The sequence below is a fragment of the Chiloscyllium plagiosum genome, unplaced genomic scaffold, assembly GCF_037043375.1.
Source record: "Chiloscyllium plagiosum isolate Xiang-an unplaced genomic scaffold, Cpla_swu_hap1 HiC_scaffold_27, whole genome shotgun sequence".
NCBI lineage: Eukaryota > Metazoa > Chordata > Chondrichthyes > Orectolobiformes > Hemiscylliidae > Chiloscyllium > Chiloscyllium plagiosum.
Genome location: NW_028270165.1, coordinates 18,715,958 through 18,732,934, shown reverse-complemented (window position 1 = coordinate 18,732,934; position 16,977 = coordinate 18,715,958). Strand labels below are relative to the sequence as shown.

The 16,977-nt window shown below is 46.2% G+C and overlaps 3 protein-coding genes across 4 annotated transcripts in view; 1 reads left to right on the top strand and 2 right to left on the bottom strand.

Moving 5' to 3' along the window:
* Nucleotides 1-16,977, top strand: part of LOC148143330 (uncharacterized) — a 234,029-nt gene that overhangs the window by 169,755 nt on the left and 47,297 nt on the right. Inside the window, exon 4 of the mRNA XM_087975804.1 lies at nucleotides 5,063-5,932. Within this exon, the coding sequence (XP_087831930.1) occupies nucleotides 5,063-5,932 (870 nt within the window). The remainder of the gene's footprint in view (nucleotides 1-5,062; nucleotides 5,933-16,977) is intronic.
* LOC148143331 (uncharacterized) overlaps nucleotides 1-16,977 on the bottom strand; it is a 195,349-nt gene that overhangs the window by 145,609 nt on the left and 32,763 nt on the right. Inside the window, exon 3 of one of the 2 annotated variants that reach the window (XR_015751166.1) lies at nucleotides 10,882-11,320. The exons of the other annotated variant lie outside the window; for it this stretch is intronic. The gene's annotated coding sequence lies outside the window, so the exon portion shown is untranslated. Of the gene's footprint in view, nucleotides 1-10,881; nucleotides 11,321-16,977 lie in introns of those variants that run through there. 2 annotated transcript variants of the gene reach the window in all.
* LOC148143332 (uncharacterized) overlaps nucleotides 1-16,977 on the bottom strand; it is a 192,485-nt gene that overhangs the window by 153,195 nt on the left and 22,313 nt on the right. The window lies entirely within an intron of this gene.

The following is a 16,977-nucleotide window of genomic DNA, read 5'->3' as shown; positions in this document are numbered from 1 at the left end:
TGGGCCGAAGGCCCGGTTTCCACACTGTAAAGAATCTGTAAGGAATCTACTCTAATCTTTTTTTAAAAAAAACTCATCTGGTTTTCTGCTGTCTGAACCTGGTCTGGCCTACATGTGATTCCAAACCCACTGTAAGCTGGTTGAGTCTTCATTGCCCTTATGGTCAATTGTTAAAACTCACCCTTTTTGACCAGGATGTTGCTGGAATGATTTATAGACTGGATAGGCTGGGATGTTTTTTCACTGGAGTGTAGGAGATAGGGGGGCCACCTTATGGAGGTTTATAAAGTCATGAGGGGCAAAGATAAGGTGAATAGCAAATGTCTTTTCTCTAAGGGTAGGGGAGTTCAAAACTAGGGCACATATTTTTAAAGTGAGAGGAAAAAGACTGAAAAAGGACTAGAGGGGCAACTGTTTTTACACAGGGAGGTTTGTGTGTGAAGTGAACTGTTAGAGGAAGTGCTGAATGTTTAAACGTCATAGAGCCAAAGCGATGAACAGCACAGAAACAGACCCTTTGGTCCAACTCTCCATGCTGACCAGATATCCCAACCCAATCTAGTTCCACTTGCCAGCACCCAGCTCCTATCCCTCCAAACCCTTCCTATTCATGTACCCATCCAGATGGCTTTTAATGGTTGCAATTGTACTATCCTCCACCACTCCCTCTGGCAACTCAACACGTACCACCCTCTATGTGAAAAAGTTGCCCCTTCGATCTCCTCTAAATATCACCCCCCACAACCCTAAACATGTGCCCTATAGTTCTGGACTCCCCCAACCCATGGTGCGATCTGGGTACGACATCTGTCACCCCATTGATTTTCAGGGTTGATTTGGCTGATCTTGCTGGGTAGGTGGTTGTCCCTCTTCCCTCACAGTTCCATGTGCGTCCCTCCTGAAGCTCAACGCTCTGTCGCGGAGGATGACCCCCTAGAAGAGAATTGCTCCGCCGGTCTAGGGTATATGATGTAGCTGCACTCCCCTGCTCGGCCAAATCTCCATTTGGATAGCTACATGAATAGGAAAGGTTTGAAGGGATATGAGCCAAACACAGGCAGGGGGACTAGTTTAGTTTGGGAACAGGGTCAGCATGGACTAGTTGGACCGAAGGGTCTGTTTCCATGCTGTATGATTCTATGACCAAGATAGTGATCTTATGTTTTATGGTGCTCCTTAGGATTGTTTGTTCTATGAAAGGTGATACAGTGTATAGATAGAAATGCTCCAAGCAGGTACCACCCCCTCACCTCAATCCAGAGCCCCAACTAGTCCTTCCAGCTGAGACAGAGGTTAACCTGCACCTCTTCCAACCTAGTTTACAATATCAGATGCGCCTGATGTGGTCTTTTTTACATCGGGGAGACAAAACATAAACTGAGGGAAAGTTCACCAACCATCTCAGTCGGGCCGACAGGACCTCCCAGATCCGCCAATTTTAATTCCCTTTCCAACATGACCATCCTCGGCCTCCTCTATTGCCATGACAAACCACACCTCAACTTCCCCTTGGGCAGCCTTCAGCCTGGAGGACTCACCATTGAGTTCTCCAATTTCAAATACCGTCCCTCTCCTCCCCTCCCCCCAACCCCCCGCCGGCCACCAACCGGATTCGTTTCTCCAATTGGCCAACCACGTCAAACCCTCACCTGTCTACACCAATCCCCACTCCGCCACCCTGCCCCCACAACCCCCTTTATCTGCAGCTCCCCCGACACCCACACCCAAACCTGAGGAAGAGTTACACCAGAAACGTCGACTTCTCCCCCTCCTGCTGCTGCCTGGCTCCCTGTGTTCTTTCAGCCTCCTGCCTGTCTACTTTGAGTCAGAAGCTGGAATGAAGTCGAGGTCGGTCCGAGTTTTGTTATCGGCAGATTCCGGGGCAGCGTTACCGGAGACCGAGGTTGCGGGTGAGTACTGGGGCGGTCGCGATGGCCTGGGTACCGACCCGGAACTCACATTGGACTGGAGAGGCCCGGTGCTGGATAGAGTCTCCACGTGGAGAAAGTGAGGGCTGCAGATCAGAGCTGAAAATGTGATGCTGGAAAGGAGCAGCAGGTCAGGCATCATCCAAGGAGCAGAACAACCAACCTTTCGGGCATGAGCCCTTTTTCAGGAATGAGGAAAGTGTGTCCAGCAGGCTAAGATAAAAGGTAGGGAGGAGTGACTTGGGGGAGGGGCGTTGAAAATGCGATAGGTGGAAGGAGGTCAGGGTGAGGGTGATAGGCTGGAATGGGGGTGGGGGCGGAGAGGTCAGGAAGAAGATTGCAGGTTAGGAAGGCGGTGCTGAGTTCGAGGGATTTGACTGAGACAAGGTGGGTGGAAGGGAAATGAGGAAACTGGAGAAATCTGAGTTCATCCCTTGTGGTTGGAGGGTTCCTTGGCAGAAGATGAGGCGCTCTTCCTCTAACCGTCATGTTGCTATGGTCTGGCGATGGAGGAGTCCAAGGATCTGCATGTCCTTGGTGGAGTGGGAGTTGAAGTGTTGAGCCACGGGGTGGTTGGGTTGGTTGGTCCGGGTGTCCCAGAGGTGTTCTCTGAAACGTTCCGCAAGTAGACAGCCTGTCTCCCCAATTGGGTGCAGCGTATGCAATAAATGATGTGTGTGGAAGTGCAGGTGAATTTGTGGCGGATATGGAAGGATACCTTGGGGCCTTGGAGGGAAGTAAGGGGGGAGGTGTGGGCGCAAGTTTTGCATTTCTTGCGGTTGCAGGGGAAGGTGTCGGGAGTGGAGGTTGGGTTGGTGGGGGGTGTGGACCTGACGAGTGAGTCACGGAGGGAGTGGTCTTTTCGGAATGCTGATAGGGGAGGGGAGGGAAATATATGCCTGGTGGTGTTTGAAGAAGACATGGAGGTGGCACCTGGTATGGAATACAGCGTGGGGGCGGGACCTGGAGGAGGTGGTGACGGTGCCTGGTCTGGAATACAGCGTGGGGGCGGGGACTGGAGGAGGAGGCAACATGGAGGTGGCACCTGGTAAGAAATACAGCGTGGGGGTGAGGGTGTATGTGCAGGTCAGGTGCATTGGTCGGGGGTAAATGTTGGGTAATATGTCTAGGTGAGTTACTCTTCTGGACTTGGTGTGGACTTGTTGGGCTGCAGGGCTTGTTTCCATACGGTACTGACTTTATGAGCTTCTTTTCTGCCAACCCTAGGGAAAAGACACCTTATCTATACTTTTACGATTTTCTAAACCTCTACAACGTCACCTCTCAACTTTCTAGGCTCCAGCGGAAAAACATCCTAGCCTATCTCGCCTCTCCTTATAATTCAAACCCTCCATTCCTGATAATGTTCTGGTAAAGTAAGGAATAGGGAATTGTATCGAATCATGTAAATGTACTGTCTGAAAAAAATTGGTTGTGTTCTTGCCTGAGATGATGACAATATCTGATATAAGTAATTATAAATCCAATTATTTTGGTCACAAAATTGAACGATCATTGTGTAACAAAAGGATCTTTGCCCTGAGGCATTGGTGCTTCCAAGCTGACCATCAAAAGTTCAGTTTGTCCCTGCATTCTTTCCTGGTCGTGTTTTTGTGCATTTTGAAAATATTCCCAATCATCTGAGTAGAGGAGTTGGGCAGTTATGTTGTGGATGTATAGGACATTGGTTAGGCCACTTTTGGAATATTGTGTGCAATTCTGGTCTCCCTCCTATCGGAAGGATGTTGTGAAACCTGAAAGGGTTCAGAAAATATTTACAAGAATGTTGCCAGGGTTTGAGCTGAATCGGCTGGGGTTGTTTACCCAAGGGTAAGGTTTACCCAAGGGAGGCTGAGGTGTGACCTTATACACATTTATAAAATCATGAGGGGCATAGATAGGGTATGATAGATGACAAGGTAGGGAATTGGGGGAGTCCAGAATTAGAGGATAATAGGGTTAGAGTGAGGATAGGGGAGATTTAAAGGGGACCCATCGTGCAACTTTTTCATGCAGAAGGTGGTGCGTGCAAGGAATGAGCTGCCAGAGGAAGTGGTGGAGGCTGGTGTGATTACAACATTTTAAAAGGCATCTGAATGGTTATATGAATAGGACGGGTTTAGAGGGATATGAGTCAAGTGCTATCAAATGGGACTAGATTAGTTTATGATATCTGGTCAGCATGGACGAGTTGGACCAAAGGACCTGTTTCTGTGCTGTATATCCCTATGACTCTAGCTTGCCACTAATATTTACTACGTCTGTATGTTCAGTTTTTCTCTGGTGTTGGTGCCAATGCCTTGATGTCTCATTTCTTCTTCACCACTTCCCCGGACATTAACCATTTTGTGTCTGGTTATTTCTCCAGAAGCTGTAGGTTCATCCTGAATTGACACTTTTTGCTTCCCAAATCAGACCTGCTCACTCTCAGCAGTATCCCAACATCGTGAAAGATAAAACTCGAGAAAAAGAGAGAGAGAGAGAGAGAGAGATGGTGCTTTCAATTTTGTGGAAAAAGAAAAGAATGTTCTGCAGAGAGTAGAGTTGCTTGTTCTGAATTTCTACCCTGGACTGATAGTGATGATTTTTGTAATTTTTTTTTTAAGAGTATTTGAAGATCTGAAGACAGAAGTTTCAAAATCAACAGATCAAGGGCTTATGCCCAAAACATCAACTCTACTGCTCCTCAGATGCTGCCTGACCTGCTGTGCTTTTTCCAGCATCGCACTTTTCAACTCTGACTCTTCAGCATTTGCAGTCCTCACTTTCATGTCAATGACTGACAGTCACTCAATTCATCAGGACTGCAACAATTTTCGACTATGATTCTGTGAGAAGGAACCAAGCTTTTTCGTTCCTGTTTCAATACGTTTTCAGCATCAGTGGGACGAGATGAGAGACCCTATTATTGCATCGCTCTGAGTGTGGAGCCTGAAAAAGTTATACGGCCTTGGAAGAGGAATTCACGCCGAGGAAGAGCTGTACATGCTTTTGTGTGCGGATGAAGCTTCGGTCATGGAGAAACCCAAGGAATCCCGCCCTGTGGAGAAACCGTGGAAGTGTGACAACTGTGGGAAAGGCTTCCATTTCCCGTCTGACCTAGACACTCATCGGCGCAGTCACACCGGGGAGAGGCCGTTCTCCTGTCATGAGTGCGGAAAAGGCTTTAGCAATTCCTCCCACCTGCTGAGGCACCGGCAGGTCCACATAGGGGAGAGACCCTACAGCTGCCCCGACTGTGGGAAGACCTTTAGCAGTTCCTCCCACCTGCAAAGGCACCAGCTGGTCCACACAGCTGATAAGCCATTCACTTGCCCTGAGTGCAGGAAGGCCTTCAGCTATTCCTCTGCCTTCCAGACCCACCACCGGGTCCACACGGGGGAGAAACCCTTCAGCTGCCCTGAATGCGGGAAGACATTCAGCAATTCCTCCGCCCGGCTGAGGCACCACCGGGTCCACACAGGGGAGAGGCCCTTCAGCTGCCCCGAGTGCGGGAAGGGCTTCAGCAATTCCTCTGCCCGGCTGATGCACCAGCGGATCCACACGGGGGAGAGGCCATTCGGCTGCCCCGAGTGCGGGAAGGCCTTCAGTAATAGCTCCCACCTGCAGAGGCACCAGCGAGTCCACACTGGAGATAAGCCGTTTGCCTGCCCAGAGTGCGGGAAGACTTTCAGCAATTCCTCCCACCTGAAGAGGCACCAGGGGGTCCACACAGGGGAGAAGCCCTTCACTTGCCCCAAGTGCAGGAAGGCCTTCAAGGATACCTCTGCCTGGCTGAGGCACCAGCAGGTCCACACCGGGGAGAGGGCATTTGCCTGCCCCGAGTGTGGGAAGGGCTTTACCCAGACATCCCACCTACTGGCCCATCAGCGGGTCCACACGGGGGAGAGGCCCTTCCCCTGCCCCAAGTGCAGGAAAGCCTTCAGCAATTCCTCCAACCTGCTGAGGCACCAGCGGATCCACACTGGGGATAGGCCGTTGTCCTGTCCCTCGTGTGGGCGGAGGTTCTCATCATCCTGCAACTTGCGGAAGCACCAGTGCTCTCAACAATCTGATTCTGCCGGTGACACTGCTGTGGGTCACTCCCAGGACTGAATCCTTCCCATTCTGACAGTGAGTGCAGTGGGAGAGTCAGCGTGCCCCCCCCCCCCCACCCCAACTTTGCTTCCAGTGGGCATTGCTGCTCATTGTGGCCAGGAGTGTTCTTTCTAGTTTTTTCTGCCCACATAAAGATTTGTTGGCTCTTTCTGGGAACTGGTCTGCAATAAATAGCTAAATACTTTGGGGTGTCCATTCGTATTCAGCAGTGACTTTGAATTTAGATTTACAGTTACGTGCCTGTGAACAACCCATTGTCTAAGGATTGCACAAATGCTTGGCAATCCATTTTTGAATTGGTAATTTTAAAATTTTCTTTCTTCAGTCTCTGTTTCTGAGATGGTGGGGAAATGATCATTGCTATTAATTAGATTATCTTGTTTAACTTTGCCCTAGCAAAGTTTCTGTATTTATAATTGTTGGTTTTTGCTTAAATTATAATTTTGGTGTGCAAGATCTGTTCTTCATCAAGTCTGGTTAGGAACAATTGAGAAATTTTGAGGGACTTTGCATGTTTTAATTTCATTGTGTTGTGAATCTGGTGACAGTGACATTCATTTGTATTGGCTGGCTTACCCTTGGTTGTAATGCTTTTCATGCCAACCTGTTGCGATGGTCGTGAGTTCCACAGTCTCACCACATTCTGAGGTTTCTCATGAAATCCTCAGTATAGACCTGGAAGGGAAAATGTTGACCAGGGCAGAAGATCGGGTGCTAACTGCAAAAAGCCAGGAACACATTCGACTAAAGTAAAACCTTGACAATGTATGGATAAATGAGGAACTTTGAGAGCAATAAGGAGGTCACAAGTCAGTATTCAAGGTAACGGTCATGACAAAAAGAAAAATACTGTGCGAACATTGGATTTTGTAATTCGGAAAGTGCCTAGATGCTGTAGTTGGTTGAATACAATAAGGTAAGGCAGATGAAATAACCAGAACCACTAATTGTAACTGGATAACGATAACCATAAAACAACTGTATACTATTGATTGATATATGTAAAGTGCTCTTAAAATAACACAACAGTAGGGTCATTGATGCCGTGAGGCAGCAGTGCTAACCACTGTACCACCACTCCATGCTGCTCCCTAAAAAAGTGAATTTCAAAGATTCGGGAATCTTTGAGAGAAAAACAAAACTGTCTTATCTTAAATGAGAGGCTTGTGTCTGGCTAGAAATGAGTGGACATTACATTCACATTAAGTCTTCTGCGGATGTCATACACCTCCATCAGATCATCTGGTTCTTCTAAGCTTGAACTGATACAAGCCCACTCTGACATCCCCTTGTCCCTGATTATTATAAGTTGAGTAAATCAGCAACACCCGACCTCACTAGCATGACACAAGATCCCCTCTATCCAAGTTGACCTTTACCCTCTAACCTCTTGACCCCAGGCCACCATGTGGTCAGCCACAACTCACTCTGAATGAGAACAGATGAATTAATCAGACAGCTGTGAGGTGGACACTGCATCCCCAGAGAAACTGATGAGAGTGAGAAAATTGTCCAGCTCACATTCGGATTGTTGCAAGGACCGTGTCTCCTCTCATTTAAAAGTCTTTGATCCCAATAAAATTCTGGTTCTGTTGTGCATTGTGTGTGCTTTATCTGTGTTTCACTAGATGATTTTCTGGACCTGTCATTTCCCATTAGGAAGTGTGAATTCAGTGCCAGATAATAGTCTCACTTCTGAATTATCCTTGAGGATTGGTGTAGAACATACCAAGTGTCAGTCAGAATGGAAGAAGTTCTACTGTTTATTTAATCCTCTGCTGTCATTGTCCTGGGAGTGTTTGAATAGGAAAGCGTAGAGGGAGTTTTACTCTGTATCCAAGCCAATGCTGTGCCTATCTTGGCAGTGTTTGTTTGGGACAGTGTCGCGGTAGCTTCGCTATCAATTTAAGAGTAGAGGAAGCTTTATTTCGATTGTAATTCCATGCTGTCCCCCTCCTAGAAGAAGGAGCCTGGAGCACCCAGAGGAAATCCAAACAGACACCGGGGGAGAATGTGCAAACTCAGCCCAGACAGTCGTCCAAGGGTGGAATCAAACTCAGGTCCCTGATGCTGTGAGGCAGCGGTGCTAATCTCTGTTCTATCTCATTCTGCTCTCTAAAGAAGTGAATTTTAAAGACAGAGGAAGCCTTCAGAGAAAAACATAACTCTCCTCTCTTAAATGAGTGGCCACCTATTTGTTAACTGGGTCCACTCATTTCTAGTCTCTGGCACAATGGCATTCATCCATTCACATTGTTAAGTCCTCACAGGATGTTATACATCTCCATCAGATCATCTGATTTTTATAAGCTCTAACTGATAACATCGCAACCCGACAACCCCTTGACTCTGATTATAAGTTGAGTAAATTAAGTTATGAACTGCTTTGAATGCATTTACTAAGTAAAGAAACCAAATATGGTGGTCTTCCCAATACCCACTGACAAATGGAGGAAAACACCCTGACTTTATATTCTACCCCCTTATCAGAAATGAGAACATTTCATTTAAGTTGGACAGGTTTTCCTGCATTAAACTCCAATCTTGCCTGGTCCCAACCTGTCAGTCACACTTTCCAGTTGTTTTATTCCCCGTTTGTACATGAGTTTCCTACCTAGGTTTGGTCCATCACCAAATTGAACACCTTTGCAGATACTTCCATCATCAAAGCTGTGAAAAGACATTGTGAAAAAAAATGGAAGCCCTTGCACTGTGTTCCATTCATCACTCCTTGACAACCCGAAACATTTTGATGACTCAAAATTTGTGAGAAGATTTGTAGCTCGGGTGCTCGTTGCTGTGGTTCTGTTCGCCGAGCTGGAAGTTTTTGTTGCAAACGTTTCGTCCCCTGTCTAGATGACATCCTCAGTGCTTGGGAGCTTCCTGTGAAGCGCTTCTGTGGTGTTTCCTCCGGCATTTATAGTGGCCTGTCCCTGCCGCTTCCGGTTGTCAGTTTCAGCTGTTCGCTGTAGTGGCCGGTATATTGGGTCCAGGTCTATGTATTTGTTGATGGAGTTTGTGGATGAGTGCCAAGCTTCTAGGAATTCCCTGGCTGTTCTTTGTTTCGCTTGCCCTATAATAGTAGTGTTGTCCCAGTCAAATTCATGTTGCTTGTCGTCCTCGTGTGTGGCTACTAGGGATAGCTGGTCGTGTCGTTTCGTGGCTAGTTGATGTTCGTGGATGCGGATTGTTAGCTGTCTTCCTGTTTGTCCTATATAGTGTTTTGTGGAGTCCTTGCATGGGATTTTGTACACTACGTTAGTTTTGCTCATAAACACCACAGAAGCGCTTCACAGGAGGCTCCCAAGCACTGAGGATGTCACCTAGACAGGGGACGAAACGTTTGCAACAAAAACTTCCAGCTCGGCGAACAGAACCACAGCAACGAGCACCCGAGCTACAAATCTTCTCACACATGAGCAAAACTAACGTAGTGTACAAAATCCCATGCAAGGACTGCACAAAACACTATATAGGACAAACAGGAAGACAGCTAACGATCCGCATCCACGAACATCAACTAGCCACGAAACGACACGACCAGCTATCCCTAGTAGCCACACACGCAGACGACAAACAACATGAATTTGACTGGAACAACACTACCATTATAGGGCAAGCGAAACATAGAACAGCCAGGGAATTCCTAGAAGCTTGGCACTCATCCACAAACTCCATCAACAAATACATAGACCTGGACCCAATACACCGGCCACTACAGCGGACAGCTGAAACTGACAACCGGAAGCGGCAGGGACAGGCCACTATAAATGCCGGAGGAAACACCATAGAAGCGCTTCACAGGAGGCTCCCAAGCACTGAGGATGTCACCTAGGCAGGGGACGAAACGTTTGCAACAAAAACTTCCAGCTCGGCGAACAGAACCACAGCATTTTGATGACTGTTGCCTGTTCACTTACTCACCAACGCTCTATCCACGCTGTTAAATGACCTGGACAAGATGAGCTCTTATTTTGAATAATGACTTTCGATGTGGCACCATACCAAAAGACTTCTGGAATATCAGTACATCCATGGGTTCCTCTACTTCATAAGAACTAGGAGCAGGAGTCGGCCAACGGGCCCTTCGAGTCCACTTCAACATTCAGTAACATCATGGCTGATCTTTTCGTGGCCTCAGCTCCACGTACCCACCCTCTCACCGTATCCCTTAATTCCTTCACTGCTCAAAACATTATTTATCTTAGCTTTAAAAACATTTACTGAAGTAGCCTCAACTACTTCACTGGGCAGGGAATTCCACAAGTTCACAGCCACTTCTGTGTGAAGAAAGTGCTGCTCAACTCAGTCCTAAATCGGCTCCCCCCTAATTTTGAGGCTCTGCCTTCTTATCCTGGTTTCACCTGCCAGTGGAAACATCCTCTCTAAGTCTGTCTTATATATTTCTTTCATAATTTTACGTGTTTCTATAAGATGCCACCTCTTTTGTCTAAATTCCAATAACATAATCCCAGTCTACTCAGTTTCTCCTCATAAGCCAATATCCTCACCTCTGGAATTAACCTAGTGAACCTCCTGTGCACACACTCCAGTGCCAGTACATCCTTTCTTAAATGAGGAGCATATTACTGCACACAGCACTCCAGGTGTAGCCTCACCAGCACCCGAAACAGATGCAACATAACCTTCCTACTTTTAATCTCGATCGCTTTAGCGATGAAAGACAAAATTCCATTTGCCTTCTTAAATACCTACTGTACCTGCAGACCAACCTTCTGTAATTCATGCACAAGGACACCCAGGTCCCTCTGTGCAGCAGCATATTGCAATTATTTTAACCATTCAAGTAATAATCCTTTTTACTGTTATGCCAACCAAAATGGATGACTTCACATTTATTAACATTTTACTCCAATTGCCAAACCTTTGTGCACTCACTTAACATTTTTCAGGAAGCTAAGGCAATTCAGCATATCTGTAAAGACTCTTAGCAACGTTTATGGCTGCACCATTGAAAGCATTCTTTCTGGATGCATTGCGGCTTGGTACGGCAACTGCTGTGCCTAGGACCGAAAGAAACTACATACAGTTGCAAACACAGCCCAGTCCATCACACAAGACAACCTTCCAACCATTGACTCCATGTGTACTTCCTGCTGCCTCAGGAACTCAGCCAACATCAAAGACCCCTCCGACCCTGGATTAGACCGTTGACTGGACACTTCAAATTTCAAATTTATTGTTGATTTCACTCTTTGTGCACCTTCTCTGCAGCCGTTACATTGCATTCCTCGCTCTGTTCTGTTGCTCTGATGCACCTTGTGTGGTATAATCTGCACACAAAACAAAACCTTTCACTGTACTTAGGTACATGCGACAATAATAAAGCAAAGCAAATCAAATTGAATGATCCACATTGCTTGTTACTTTCTTAAAATAGATGTCCCAATGAGTGAGTCCCTTTCACAATCCTTTGTTAACTCTGCCTGATTGCAACAAGATTATAAATGTCACAATTTATTTTCCTTATTAACTGATTGCAGCATTTCTCCCTGTGACTAATGTTAAACCAAGCAGCCTCTACATTCATAGAGTCACAGAGATGTACAGCATGGAAACAGACCCTTCGGTCCAACCCGCCCATGCCGACCAGATATCCCAACCCAATCTAGTCCCACCTGCCAACACCCGGCCCATATCCCTCCAAACTCTACCTATTCATATACCCATCCAAATGCCTCTTAAATATTGCAATTGTACCAGCCTCCACCACTTCCTCTGGCAATTCATTCCATACCCGTACCACCCTTTGTGTGAAAAAGTTGCCCATTCGGTCTCTTTTATATCTTTCTCCTCTCACTCTAAACCTATGCCCTCTAATTCTGGACTTGCGACCCCAGGGAAAAGACTTTGCCTATTTACCCTAACCATGCCCCTCATAAGTTTGTAAACCTCTATAAGGTCACCTCTCAGCCTCCAATGTTCCAGGGAAAACAGCCCCAGCCTGTTCAGCCTCTCCCCATATCTCAAATCCTCCAACCCTGGCAACATCCTTGTAAATCTTTTCTGAACCCTTTCAAGTTTCACAACATCATTCCGATAGGAAGGAGACCAGAATTGCACGCAATATTCCAACAATGGTCTAACCAATGTCCTGTACAGTCGCAACATGACCTCCCAACTCCTGTACCCGCTACTTTGACCAATAAAGGAAAGCATACCAAACGCCTTTTTCATTATCCTATCTACCTGCGACTCAACTTTCAAGGAGCTATGAACCTGCACTCCAAGGTCTCTTTGTTCAGCAACACTCTCTAGGACCTTACCATTAAGTGTATAAGTCCTGCTAAGATTTGCTTTCCCAAAATGCAGCACCTCACATTTATCTAAATTAAACTCCATCTGCCACTTCTCAGCCCATTGGCCCATCTAGTCAAGATCCTGTTGTCTAGGTCCCTAGTAGTTTTCTGACTCTGCTAAAATCAAACCCTCTTTGCTGTCCACTACACCTCCAATTTTGGTGTCATCTGCAAACTTACTTACTGTACCTCTTATGCTCACATCCAAATCATTTATGTAAATGACAAAAAGTAGAGGACCCAGCACCAATCCTTGTGGCACTCCACTGGTCATAGGCCTCCAGTCTGAAAAACAACCCTCCACCACCACCCTCTGTCTTCTACCTTTGAGCCAGTTCTGTATCCAAATGGCTAGTTCTCGCTGTATTCCATGAGACCTAACCTTGCTAATCAGTCTCCCATGGGGAACCTTGTCGAATACCTTACTGAAGTCCATATAGATCACATCTACCGCTCCGCCCTCATCAATCCTCTTTGTTACTTCTTTAAAAAACTCAAATTTGTGAGACATGATTTCCCAAGCACAAAGCCACGTTGACTATCCCTAATCAGTCCTTATCTTTCCAAATACACATATATCCTGTCCCTCAGGATTCCCTCCAACAACTTACCCACCACCGAGGTCAGGCTCACTGGTCTATGGTTCCCTGGCTTGTCCTTACCACCTTTCCTAAACAGTGGCACCACGTTTGCCAACCTCCAGTATCCAGCACCTCACCTGTGACTATCAATGATACAAATATCACAGCAAGAGGCCCAGCAATCACTTCTTTAGCTTCCCACAGAGTTCTCAGGTACACCTGATTAGGTCCTGGGGATTTTGTATCCCTGCTTCCATGGAGAGAGAAATATCCTGCAGTCTGCAGTGGCCATTTTAGAACCTAGGATTAAAACTGAAGTTCCGGCATCTTCCTTTTTGAAGATGAGAGGATGAAGTCTCGTGTAGCTTTGCATGGATTGCAGAAAGACCATGCACATTACACGCAGTTAGATCACCTCACAATGTGGCATTCCACAACAAAGTCTGTTCCCTCACTTCAGTAGTCACAATGCAATAGGTGGTCACTCAGTTGGCCACAGGTTGTGTTCTAGTCATGTGATGCATCAATGAGCCCAGAATCCAGTCTGTGTCTCAGTCTGAGATCTTGTAACGGTGCAAATAATGAGTGTTTTTAATAAACTTCAAGACATCTGCCTCCACAAGAACCCATATTACATGGTGATGGGACGATTCTGCCCCTTTAACAATTTTATACTGTCCTTGGTTTTTTTCAAGAAGGGTTGTAAAAGCAGTGGTGTGGAAATGGCTAACAGACACTGCCTGAATCAACAACCAGAGGAAGCCTTTAGAGATTTTTTAAACACAGTTGCACAATGAAAGGGGAGTGGCCAGTTCTCCCAGCTCAGTTTTTTTCCCCAGTTTGGTTTGGTTTTAGCAGAGTCAGAAAATTACTGGGGACCTAGACAAGCAGCTACAATGAAACTTGCTTTAATAGACATTATTTTGCCTGACTCCACTCTCTGAAATCTCTCCTGCCTGTAAGAACCTGTGTTCAAATTTACCTTTTGCCAAGAGGTGTGTTCACAGGATGTTGCGAAATTGGAACAGCTTTGTTAAGTTGCAATAGTCAGTTGAGTTTTCATATAAGTTATTCTCAATTCTATTTTCTTTTGTTTGTGTTTCATCTGTAGTGTGTAAATAAATTGTTTTGTCTGGAACTGAGTGGTTTGACCAGCTGCATCAGTCCTGGAATATCCAGTTCACTAAATAAATTTTGTGAAATTGCCTAAAAAATAAATTAACAAGTTAGGGTGTGGCCTAAATTCTTCACATTTTTTTGAGGGGTTCTTGCCTGATCCATAAAGGTCTGTGTTGCAGGCAAGTATTCAGACCATATCCTACTCTGAGCCAAAAAAAACACATCAATGTGGCCATAATTGGCAGCTATTGGGTACTATAAGCTGATGGCAGTACTGGTGGTAACCAAGTTAGTGACAGCTGTTATGGACCAGACCAGACCCATGCCCACCCCTTCTAAAGATTTTGAGAAAGGACCCCAAACCCTCTCTTTCTTAATTTAATAGCAGATTTGAAATGCCATCTTCCAGAAGTGATGTGTTGTGAAGTTGGATAGAGTACAGAGGAAACTCAATTATCCGAATATTGGATTATCCGAAGAAGATCTCAAGGTCCCGATAGAAACATTACATCAAAGAGGTGTTTCAATACTGATTGAGCCTTTTGTTTATAATGATTAAAAATGCACTCAGCTTACTGAAATGCTGTCAGCAATCCTGGATATCTATGGGAGCCCAGGCACCATCTCCCAATGACTGACTGCTTGGCTTATCTCTCTCCCACACTTCCCCTGGAGTTCTATACAGGGGAGTACCCTAAATTCCCTTCCCCAGATAATCACTCCAACATTATCCTGTACAGGGCAAAGGTGGAACCTGTTGCAAATAAAAGTAGTGTGTGCACTATTTTGAGACTTAACCCCCCCCCCCCCCCCAAGGGCAGCAGCATTCTTACTGTTGGTGTCCAGTCCGGCTGCCCCAGAGAGGGGATGGGTGGGCAGACGGGATACTCACGGGAGCTGATGGGGGGGGGGGGCGCCCGGGGCTTCAGAAATGCTGCAGGTCCCTTACACACAAAAGTGTGTGTCTGCTCAGAAACAAACCCTGAGACAGACAGAGGGAGCAAGGCAGGCAGAGTGAGGAAGAAGGAAACTTCAGAAAACTGAGCCCCACAGGACAGGCATTGAATCAATTAACCAAATAATCAGTTATCTGAATGAAATAGTGCCCGCCCATCTCGTTTGGATAATCGTGGTTCCTCTGTAATTGTAGGTTGGGTGGCAAGAATTTCGAATTTGGTGGTGTGTTAAATTGCAAAATGGGGAAAGCATTGCGTGATCCCTTTAAAAGACCATGTGTTTTTGAATGGTGGAGCAGGCTCAATGGACTGAATGGCCTTATTTCTGCTCCTCTGTCTTATAATCTTATGGTTTCATTGGATTGGAAAAATGCTAATGTATTCAAAATGGGAGGGAGGCAATATGTGGGAAATTGCAGACCAGTTCGTTTACTATTTGTTAGAGTGATAGAGATGTGCAGCACGGAAACAGACCCTTCAGTCCAACTTGTCCATGCCGACAGATATCCCAACCTAATTTAGTTCCATTTGCCAGCACTTGGTCCATATCCTCTAAAACATTCCTATTCATCTACCCATCCAGATGCCCTTTAAATGCTGTAATTGTACCAGCCTCCACCACTTCTTCTGGCAGCTAATTCCATATAAGCACACCCTCTGTGTGAAAACATTGCCTCTTAGGTCCCTTTGATATCTTTCCCCTCTCAACCTAAACCAATGCCATTTAGTTCTGGACTTTCCCACCCCAGGGAAAAGTTGTTGTGGTTCTGTTCGCCGAGCTGGGAATTTGTGTTGCAGACGTTTCGTCTCCTGTCTAGGTGACATCCCAAGTGCTTGGGAACCTCCTGTGAAGCGCTTCTGTGATCTTTCCTCCGGCATTTGTAGTGGTTTGAATCTGCCGCTTCCGGTTGTCAGTTCCAGCTGTCCGCTGCAGTGGTCGGTATATTGGGTCCAGGTCGATGTGCTTATTGATTGAATCTGTGGATGAGTGCTTTGCATCTAGGAATTCCCTGGCTGTTCTCTGTTACTACTATGATAGGACAAGCCAAAACAGAGAACAGCCAGGGAATTCCTAGAGGCATGGCACTCATCCACAGATTCAATCAATAAGCACATCAACCTGGACCCAATATACTGACCACTGCAGCGGACAGCTGGAACTGACAACCGGAAGCGGCAGATTCAAACCATTATAAATGCCGGAGGAAAGATCACAGAAGCGCTTCACAGGAGGCTCCCAAGCACTGAGGATGTCACCTAGACAGGGGACGAAACGTCTGCAACACAAATTCCCAGCTCGGCGAACAGAACCACAACAACGAGCACCTGAGCTACAAATCTTCTCACAGACTTTGAACACTTTTTGTTTTTATCCTATCCATGCCCCTCATTTTTTTATAAACCTTCATACAGTCACCCCTTACCCTCTGAAGCTCCAGGGAAAACACTCCTGGACCATTAAGCCTCTCCCAAATTCTCCAACCCTGGAAACATCCATGTAAATCTTTTCTGAACCCTTTCAAGGGTTTGGGAGAAAGCAGGAAAATGGGGTGATGAGCAGTCTTGATCGAATGGCGGAGCAGACTTGATGGGCTAAATGACCTAATTCTGCTCCTATATTTGTGAACTTTTGAACTCTGGAGCAGGCAGGACTTGAACCCGATCTAGAGTTATGGTCACTACCTCTGTGCTACAAGACATCCATAAAAATATCAAATCCTCCCTCATGGGGAATTGTACCCCCAGTCTCCTGAGTCACAGGTGGGGATACTAACCACTATACTACCGAGGATGCTGGACAGTTGCAAGATGGTGGAGATAGAGATAGAGAGTGGGTGGGTGTTTCAGGAACTATTATTGACATCATAGTCTGAATGGCCTCCTTATGTACTGTAACATTCTAAAACATTCTAAGCCAGCCAATGATCTGACCTGTGCCGCACAAGCACAGTCCCCTGGGAAGTTACCAGAGGTA